Source organism: Micromys minutus (assembly GCF_963924665.1).
Source record: "Micromys minutus genome assembly, chromosome: 15".
NCBI lineage: Eukaryota > Metazoa > Chordata > Mammalia > Rodentia > Muridae > Micromys > Micromys minutus.
The window spans coordinates 21,159,177-21,169,921 of NC_137984.1; the positions used below are offsets into that span (position 1 = coordinate 21,159,177).

At 45.1% G+C, this 10,745-nt stretch overlaps 1 protein-coding gene across 1 annotated transcript in view; it reads right to left on the reverse strand.

Moving 5' to 3' along the window:
• The window catches only part of PDE7A (phosphodiesterase 7A), a gene marked incomplete at its 5' end in the record, with an annotated part of 69,850 nt that extends 64,801 nt beyond the window's left edge, over window positions 1–5,049 (reverse strand). The window contains one exon of the mRNA XM_080929139.1: window positions 4,883–5,049. Within this exon, the coding sequence (XP_080785265.1) occupies window positions 4,883–5,020 (138 nt within the window). The remainder of the gene's footprint in view (window positions 1–4,882) is intronic.
• Window positions 5,050–10,745: the final 5,696 nt, after the last annotated feature.

Here is a 10,745-nt window from a genome sequence, read left to right on the forward strand (position 1 = left end):
CAGGACAGAGACCGGACAGAAAGCCAAAACAATGTTCTTAACCATTTGACACGGGCTAGTGACGGATTCCAAAGACTTTATCTAGCACGCACGAAGGCATCCACGAAAGGGCGTTTTATGTACACAAACAAAAGCTTGACTGAAAATGTGCAACATTTGAAGAATGTGCTGCTGATCCATCAACCTGACTCTCGCTGATGATCAGTAAACAATGATTTGCAGTTGCTTTATTCGATCTCAACCATAATTTCATGTCTTGAGTCAGAGCCACATTTACTGATCACCACTACCTACATAGTTAGTGGCTAGCACAGCGACATCACACTGGAGAGCTCAGAGAACAGGTCTAACTACACAATGCACGCTTTCTCCCCTTTCCCCTGCGGTTGCTGATTTGTCTAGAAACATCTACTTAATCTTCAGTCCTTGGGCTAAAGGTCAACGGCTACCCTGGGTTACCCAAGTTTATTCTAGGTTCCGAGGTGTATCATCACACTTGGTAACTCCAGCACAGTAAGTACCCCACAGATATTTTTCTTCCCTCAATCTGTATGTGGGTTAAAAGAAAAAACAAAGTGAGGGCAACAAGATCAAAGTAGCTTTTATTTAATGATGAATTCTTCAAATTTTCTAACATCTAATATAAGGACTCTTAGTGTTCTATATTTGCAAGAGTTTGTGTGGGTATTTTCCTTGTATGAAATAGTATATTTGAAAAAAAAAAAAAAAAAAAAAAAAACAACTTTTTTTTACATAGTGTTGGATTCCTGCAATTCCAGAACTACAAAAATAAAAGTAGGAGAAACCGGTTCAAAATCCTCAGCTGTACAGTAAATTCAAGATTAGGCTGGCTACCTGAGACCCTGCCTCAAACACCCAAAACTGGGGTGGGGGTTGGGGGAGGAAGGACACTCCACAAGAGTTGTAAATGAGTTCGCAAAGTTGACTCATCGAGGTATTAATCCTGGCATTCTGAGGGAAAAGGCAGAAAGCTTACAAGTTTGAGGACAGTCTCCAGTACACTGTGAGTGCTAGACCAGTTGGGACAACAAACTGTGACTGACCATACGTAATAGCTCATATTCACAGTCTATATCCTAATACTTTGTTCAGTAAAAACACTTAAACTTTTATACTTTAAGAACTAAACCTCAAATTACTAACCCAATAAAATACGTTCCTAAGCCTCTATCTTAGTTACTTTTCTATTGCTGAGATAAAATGCTATGACCAAAGCAACTTGATTTGTAGCTCATCACCCAGGGAACTTGGGCCAGAGCACAGAGGCATGATTGCATGCACAGGCCATGGAGGGGTGCTGCTCACCTTATACTCAGCTTGCTCAGCCGGCTTCCTAACAGCCCAAGAGTGGCACCACCTTCAGTGAGCAGGGCCCTTCCCTCTTCATCATCAATCAAAAGGAAGGCACCACAGGATGCCCATAGGCTAATCTAGTGGGGGTACCCTCTCAGAGGAGGGTCACTCTTCCCAAGTAACTCTAGCTTGTATCAAAAGCTGACATCAAACTAGCCAGCACAGCCTCCGAATCTGACTAACGCACTCCCTCAACTTTTACATTTACCGAATCATAAATATGTGGAACATCAATGGTGAAGACAGAGCTGAGTTATATCTTTTTTCAAAGATGAACTTTGCTCTAAGAGAGTAATGTTTAAGCTCCTCTATTCAACAGGCATCCAAAACAGCAACAAATAGGTTTCAGTATTATCCTCACTCTTCAAGAATCTCATTATTGCTTGGAAAGTATCCTGTGACTGATTTAAGATCCAATGTGAATGTCTCCTCTGCTGAAAAAGGTTTTCATCAGCTACACTTTACCATTTGAACAAAAACATTAACTGGAACACAGATTTCTCTCTCTCACTCCCTCTCCCTCTCTTTCTTTTAAACAGAATAAATCTTTCAACTTGGAAAAGCTGACTCTATGCAGCATTTTGTTTGACAAATAACCACTTTGCTATTCAATACTCAAGTCCCTAAGCTAAACATCCCTACAGTGCCTTTAAAAATCTTGCTAGCTTGTGAGATTTCCCCCTATCCCTCCCTTATGGTATGTCAGCAGTCAACTAGTGCTTCTGCAGGGTGAATGGCCTATAGCTGCTTGTAATTCCATTTCAGATTTCCTGCTACTTAGGAAAGTCTGCTCAGCCTCACTGGCTGAGATGATGCCCAGATCTATGTCGGTTGCTTAGAGTCTTGGTTTGAGTTTGTGCAGAATTGCATGTGCAGGTGTGCTTGTGGGGGTGGGGGGGTGGGAAGGGGGTCTTGACACTACAGCTAAAATGCAGAGGTCAGAGAACCCTGGAAGCAGTTCTTCTGCCTTTCTACAGGGTCTGAGGACTGGACTTGGGCGGCCAAGCTTCCATGCCTTTGCTATCTGCTCAGAATTTTTCTGCACGTTCTCTGGATCATTTTTTTTTTTTTTTTTTGTCTTCAATTACATGTTTGAAACTAAATTTGGGGTAAATGAGCCATTACTGTACATTGATCTCCCACTGTTTCATATTTAAAATTGACAATCAAGTCAGTCTGAGGTACTCTCATCTATTCATTCCCTTAAATATTTATTAATTCCTACTATGTGCTGCACTCTGATGCTACGGTAAAAAAGAAGGACTGAAATGACAACTGGTTTTGAACATATTTTAAAATAAATAGAAAATTTGTAATTAAAATTCTACTTAGCAACTAGAGAAAAAAGTTAAGTCTCTTAAATAAAATTACAAAACCACCTAATCTTCTTCCAAGTTCTGGAACCAGAACTAGATTCAGGGATATGGAAGCTTGTGAGTCAATCTAATACTCATTTTAAAGCGCTCTGAATAAGATTCTAAGATTATCTACCTCTTTTTTTCCACTACATATTCCCGAAGTACTAAGTTCCAATGCACGATTTCTATTAAGTGATACAAAGCATTAATAATGGTACTATACCCACCTCAGCTTCTGGGTGAGCTTGTAATTCCTGTAACACTGGGTAATACTCACCAGGAAAAAAAGTATGTATTCATTAAGAAAATTTTCTGTCTCAAACCTAAGGAATGCCAACATACTCTCTTGGAGATCTGGAAATTGTTTAGGTTTAAAAAGTAAAATGGGTGTAATTCTATAGAATTTGTGGTTTATTTGTTTGCCACTGTCATAGTTTTAAAATTCCATCACCTATTTAAATCTAAGTCTAGGGACAGGCAAAGAAAAGTCTTTTCGTGGTAATTAAGACACTAAGTAAAACTCTTGGGATCAGCTATGCTTTCACTCCCTTGGAATCTTCCCTCTCGTTCATTTCCTACTCAGGAAGCAGGAACAAGTACCACATATTTTATAACTCTATATAAAGTGTGTCTTTACTATTCATATGTAAGTGAAAGTGGGTATTTGTCATGTCTGCTGATCTGAGGAAGAAAACAGTGTTTAGAAATGAAGGACTTTCTTCCACTAAAGACCTGTAATTACTATTATTAAGAACCGTCTCTCTAGTGCTTTAATATCTTGATATTACTCTGGAACTTTAAGATGTGTTAAGGAATAATGAGAATACAGCTCAAGAAGTACACCGAAAAGTAACAGAAGTGTGATTTGAGATCCCACTCAGCATTTTATGCTGAACTCATTAACATGCTACCCTGTATCAGCAGAGTCTGACCTGACATAAACAAGAAGTCTTCCACGAGAAACTCACACAGAGCCTCCTGCTCTACCTCGCAGGCCAAAAAAAAAAAAAAAAAAAAAAAAAGGCAAATCACAAATATAATTTAGTGGAGATCTATCACAAGCAAAATCTCTAAAAGATGTCCATACCATCTGTTTTAAAAAATACCTTGCTTATAAAACTTACAATATAACTGAGGGGAGACACGGTGTGCTATCACAGTAAAGAAATACTAAGTAACAGAAAAAAAAAAAATAACAGTATTTTGTTCTCGGGGCGATGGCTCAGGTCTGGTACTTGGAAGTCCGAAGCAGGAATATCATGAGTTAAAGGCAAGACTGAACAATTTAGAAAGATTCTGCCATAAACAAAAACAAAAAAAACCGAATGAATGAATGAATGAATGAATGAATGAATTAATGGCTGAGGCTCACTGACTGGAGTGACTGAGTCCAGCAAATGTGAGAGATGTAAGTACGCTCCTCCAGTACCCATCCCAAAAATAATCTTATAAGCACAGAACTTCTGGCTGCAGGCAAGGAGGGCACCAGGTTCGTATGTAAACAAAGTAAAATTCTTTCTCTTTATTCTAAATCTGGCAACCAAATTTCACCCAACTACGGAGTTGAGCCAAGGACTTCATAGAAAAAAAAATTAAAATGCTCAGGAGCAACTGGTGTTGGGCCATCGGAAACAAAGTCGTTTGTGAACGCTTATCAGAGGTTTCTGTACTAAAAACGCCTTTTATCAAGAGAGAAAGCGGATTGGAAACCATCAACTTTGCACACTAGTTCCTGACACCTAGGCCCATTCGCAGTTCGGTTGGGGACCACCATGGGACATCCAGGCCCATTGTTCCGAGAACCTCAGCAGCAGCGCAGCGCTGCAAGGCTGGCGAACCTGCACAGGTGTGGGGGAGGCCCCGAGGTGGGGGTGAACAGGTGTGCTCGGGGTCACGGCTGAGGGACAAGGGGCCCAACTTGTAGGAGAAGCGAAGAAAGGGGAGGACAAAGTCATTGCTCGGGGCTAGCAGCGGGCGTGACCGGTTAGCAAGTGGCGAGGGTGTCGCAGAGGCCAGGGGCACTGAGCACAGCCAAGAGCGAGAGGCTCTCGGCAGGGCAGAGCAGCCTCGGGAGGCGGGAACAATGGCAGGAGTCCCTCCAAAAGACAAAAGCACGGAGCTGCGGGTGCGGGCCCCGGGGCGGCGGTTACCTGCGAGAGCTGCCGGGGATGCGGGCAGCCGAAGAGCGCGGAGCTGGAGCTGAAGCTGATGGCTCCTCGGCGGCTGAGGACGTGCTGGGGGACCGGCCTGTCCAGGGGCAGCACCGGCAGCTGGTAGCATACTTCCATTGAACACGGCCGCCTTGGATCCGCGCGGCGCCCGCCCGTCCGCGGTCGCCCGCCCCTGCGCTCCGAGGGGGCCGCGCCGCGGGGACCCGGGGCCGAGGCGCGCGCGGGGCGGGCGGCGCTGGCGGTCGCCGACGCCTCCCAGCCCTCCGCGCGGCTGACGGCGGGAAGGGCTGCAGCGGGCGCGGGGAGCGGGCCGGGCGGCGTCCGAGGGGAACCCGCCGCCCCGGGGCTCCGCGGCTCGAGAGCTGGCCCGGGGCCGGGAGCACGGGCGCGGAGCGGAGAGCAGCTCGGCCGCGGGAGCCCTGCCCCTCCCCTCCCCTCCCCCGAGCCTCACTCCACTCCGCCGCCGGCGCGAGCCCGGCGTAATTCACACTTTGCAGCCGCGGACCCTGCGCCAACCACGGCCGCCGCCACCGTGACGTCACGACGCCGCGCCGCATGCCCCGCTCCCCGCGCCGCCGCAGCGCCCCGGGAGCCCGCTGGGTTGTCCGGACCGGGCTGCCTGCGTCCGCTGCGCTCGGCGCCGCGCCCCGCGCCCGCCCGGCCCCTCCCGCCTCCCCGCAGCTTCCCTCTCCCCGCAACCCACGGCGCGTGCGCACGAGAGCTACGCGAGGGACATCCTCGGGCGCACGGACCCGAAGTTTGTTCGGCCTACCCGGCCGGCGCTATTGCATCCAACAGACCCAGAATGCCCGGAGCACCGGGCGCCCTCACCGCGCTCCGCCCGGCGGGGCACCGCGCGCGTTCCCTCTGGAATTGCGGCCCTGGGGCGTCGCGGGAGCCCGCTGAGCTGCAGCAGATCTCAGGGGCTCGGTCGTCCCGCTACGTCACCGTCCAAACCCTACAAAGGCAAGGCTCCTGTGGCTTCCCTTGGCTGCTGGTGAGGCCCCAGGCCTTCAGGGCCTGCAGGGCAGAAAAGGGGACCCAGAACTCCTGAGTGAGAAGGAGGGTTTTTGGATGGAGAAAAGGGAAATTCTGCAACCCGGAAAATGAGAAATGACGATATTGAGAAGACAAAGGTGACAAAGAGACTGAAAGTTCCCCTAGCCAACCATCGTCCTTCTTTGTTAGTGTTTGCTGGTTAGGATGTAGGAAAAGCTTTTCACCTGTTTTGGCTAGATGAAGATATAATTTGCTTGTTCTTTTAAGTTTCTGCCTCAAACTGCCAAAGCTTTTCCTCAGGATCCAACTGTTTCTGATGCTTTGAGCATCAGATAGTTCAGCATGAACCAGCTCCCCCCCTGGCAAGATGGGTTCAGATCATTTCTCAGGGCATCTAGTCGCCAAGTTATTTAAGATGAACATTAGCGAGGTGGCAGGCCTTTAGAAGCACAGTGCTGAGCCTGGGCTGATGATGCTATAAATTGAGTACCGAGTATGCATAATCAGATAGAGGGACAAATTATTTAAACTTGGTGCCCCTGTGTATTTTCTACATGCTGGGTCTTCATCTTGTTTTATCATCCATTCTGTGTTCTGTGTCGTGGAATTTGCCTTCACTAGATGATGAAGCACTAATGAGATTCTTTTAGTGTAGCAGCAACTGATCTCACTGCCTTTGAAATCCTAATTACTCCCTTAAGGTGTAGTAGATGCGCTAAGCATCTCACTTGGGATTACACTGAGTACTGTGGGCCATTTACTCTTCAGAAAGTCGTTATCGAACAGTTGACTAAATTGGAGGTAGATTCGTAGAAACAAACTTGCCCTACGCCTTACACAGATAAACCTCAAGAACTAATCTCAAGTGATGTGTACTCTACATCTGTTGCACTTGGTGGTACAAACCTATAATCGCTGCTCTTGGATATAGCTGGTACAGGAGGACAAAGAGTTGAGAGTTCAAGTTCAGCTCAGGTATCATAGTGAGTTCAAAACCAGGCAGACTACATAGTGAAATGTTATCTCAAACAACAACAACATTTGAGTACCTCTACACAAAGCTGATACTGGTAAAATTTTGTTGAGTAAAATATACCACTTTTAATAACATCCAAATATTTGGCTAATAAGAAGGCTCCCCTCTAAATCTCTAGTACATCTCCAGTAAGGTATATTTCAGTATTCTTGTTTGAGCTAAGAGCCCTGTAAGGTATTTTGTATGCACTATTTTACCCAACACTACAGTCACATAAGTAATTTGATCTAACTTACAAAGATAAGCAGTCACTTTCCAAAACTAAGCCACTTACCATAGTAAACTCTGGTCTGAGTTCCGAGCCATGGGTTTTCCACCACACCATACAGTATATCAGGGAAAGAAATCCATGTTTTCAGTATTCTTGGGACGGCATCAGAGGAACACCAGGAAGGGGTGAGGGGAGGTTGTTAAAGAGAGGTTTCAAGGGATTGACTCAAGATTGCCAAGGCTGAGATCCGGAAAGTAGATAGACAGTAGTAGTGGACTTGGCATGCTGGGATCTGAAACTGGTAAGAGAAAACTGCTGGGCTGAAAAGACAGACACGCTCAAGAGGGTAATCTGTTTAAAATCTACAGATTATAAGTGTTGGCAACATCTTGACCTATGTTGGGCCAAACAACTGGATGTTAGCCTAACCAACTTGACACATAAAATGAACCACCATAGAGAGAAACTTCAAACTTAAGTAATGGAAGAAATCCCATTACTTACAGCAACAACAACAAAAAAGAAAGTCAAGGTTCATACAAAGGATGCTTTCATACTTTTATATGCTAGTGTATTTTACACTATACTGTAGTGGAATACACTAGACTTGGATGGTTTAAAAAAATGTCCTCTTGATATGCAGACATACGACAGTTTAACATGATCATGGGGCATAGTCCAGAGTACTTTAACTAAACAAGATGATTCTAAAACTTCCCAAAGTAGATGGTTAGTTAGCACAACGCTCTTGAGATGAAAAGGTGAATATGAATATGGATTAAAGAAGCAGAATCACTGAAAGTGCAGAAAGGATTTATCACAGAGATTTGTTAGAATACGGGCTTTCTTACGAAGAAGCTGGTGTGGTACGGTTAGGTAGGGATGCTTACAGGCTTATAGAAAAGCCACTAAAGTGGGAGCAGGGAGAACTGGTATAGAGGTTTACGAAAGCCTTCAGCTTCAGTGTCTAGTAGTGAGTGTGAAGTCACTAATCAGCTGCAAAGAAATTGGGCTCAGATAAGTTGTCATCTATGAAAAAAAAATTTTTTAATGGAACCCTTTTTTCTTCCTCACTGTGTCTCACCCCAGTGACCCAGAAGAAGCTGTCAGTATTAGCTAAGGAGCTAGCCCTGGATACAGAGAAGCTAGAGACACTGCAGGCCTGAGCTAAAACTCCTTCACATGAGGCAAGCTGACAGAATACCTAGGATGTTGTATGGACCCTCCACATGTAATGACTTCATAGCCACTTCTCAAACCTTGCAAGTCTGCTGTGGGGAGCTGAAACCAGACTCATTAAATGGGGAATGGGGGCTGTAGAAGACAACTTCTGGGAAATGAAGTCCTAGTTAGCAGAGTCACTCCAGTCCTACATGTGTTGCCCTGACGTCCATGGTCACTTACTTCATACTTCTTCCTGGAATATACAGCTTTTTCCTCTACACCCCTAGCCAGATCATTCCCTCTCTAAGAGATTGCAAGGCCTTTGAGTTACATTCATTCCTCCACGTAGTAAGCAACAGAGCCTCCCTAATAGTCTGAAACTTAAATACTAGCATATAAGGCTACCTAGCGTTAACCAGTATTGGAAGAATGAGAGACAAGTAGAAAATAATTGGTTAAAATGCACAGACCTGTGTCAAAACACCCAAAACTACTGTCTTCCTTGTATCTGCATGTGCTAACACTCTGGTGACTCACTACCATGACCATTTTATACTCAGTTTGCCTTCAGGAAACGTCCTCGCTGGCAAGGAAGGTTCCTTGTTTATGAATTGATCAAACCTTTCCTGAGCAATCTATTCATAGAGAGTATTATAGTTTACTCACAGAGTCTATGAACACTAAATATCAAGAACAGTCCTAAAGTCTCCGGCATTTCTTCCTTGGCTGTGGAGCTATTTAGCTGCCGATAGTATTATCATCTCTTTCTGGCTTTGAGAGTTAACTAGGAGTCCAGAATGGCCAATTGGCAGTCTCAGCTTCCAATGTAACTGAACTCTTATTATAAGCCCCAGTGGGAAATTCTCTTCTAGAACATTCAGAGGAACTCAATTTCGGATATACAGTTTTCATAACAACGAGGAATTAAAACACCTGCTGTTTTTGGCACCCAGATTCTAGCCATTTGTTATAGTAACCCTGGGAAACATACAGGAATGATACTCAGTTCTGATTCTGGGTCAGAACAGGTTTTAAGATTCTTCTAGATTCATTTCTCCGTGACAGGTTTAAAAGTGTCCTTTGTTCATGACAGAGCTGCTGCACATGAACTCACAGCATCTAAGGCTGCCTAAGACCAGAACATGATCAAGCCAGTCCACATGTGGGGGGCGGGGTTCACAAGGCCCCACTGCTAGTTAAAAGTTATTCGTAGTTAGTTAATGATTGCCTGAGGAAGGAGAGTCAGTTTTCTTAAGAGCTGTTGCCTCTCTTCTCAAAGATTATCCATGCTCTGTTGCCTGGCCCTACATTCATGTGTATTTGGGCATTGCTAATTGAACTCAGGTTTGTAAGAGAAAAAAAATGAAAAAGGAGTGGGAATAGAAAGCTGTGAGGAAAATATGGGGGTCTAGGGGAAATTGGAGAGGGGACAGTGTGTAGGGTAAAAGAGCCAAAAGACCCTCACTTGACCCCAAGACCAGGGTCAAGAAACAGCTGAACTTGCCACAGAAACCCACAAATCCAGAGCTCTCTCAAGCTCAGGACTCGAAATCCCACAGATCCTCAGTCTGGAAAGCATCCTTCCCCCAAAATAACTATATAAACTGACCTATGCTCAGTTCCTGCTGCTTCTCTCCAGAGCAGAGGCAGAAGCCTTCCTCGTTTTTCCCTTCCAACAAATCTCCCGTTGTACAGTGTGACTTCGTGGTATTCCTTGGCTCCTGATTGCCAGCAAACTTTTTTTTTTTTTTTTTTTTTTGTACAAAGCTGTAACTTTTCGCCAGAGCAGAGCTTTTGCTGGGGAAACCTGCCTCTTCCAGAGTAGGACCATAACACTTCAGCTGGAGTCTTCCCCTGCAGCCCTAGCAGAACAGTTAACCATGTAGGAGAAGCCTTTCAGAGCTGCAACACTTACACAGTGCGGACTTGATTAGGTCAGGTTACGTTTTAGACATGTATGAAATTCTTAAAGAATAGACAAAAAGTCTTAAAATATATGAAGATTTTAAAATAAAAATGTAACAACTACCAAGTGTGGTAAACATTAAAAGATCTGCTACCTGGTTCCCAGCACATTTTCACTCTGCGCAGAGCCCTGCCGTCCTCAGTCCGCAGAGCTGGGAGCTGCGCATGCTCCAGCTGTCTCTCTGCCAGCTGCTTTCACACACTATCCCCTTGGCGGTCGTTACCACGCCTGATACACATATTTCAGGCCGCTCCATTGTGGCACCACGCTAGCCCTCGGTATTCTATAGCCACCCTCTCCTGGCCGTCTCTCTGCCAGATGGGTAAAATCAGAGCTCCAGAAACTTAATTTGTCAATTAGATTTATATGTTAAATTCTCAATCTACAATACATCCACTCACAGCCAATTAATAAAGATAAAAGCTGCCCACCTAAAAAAAATTGACCTAGACCACCTGGATTTGGA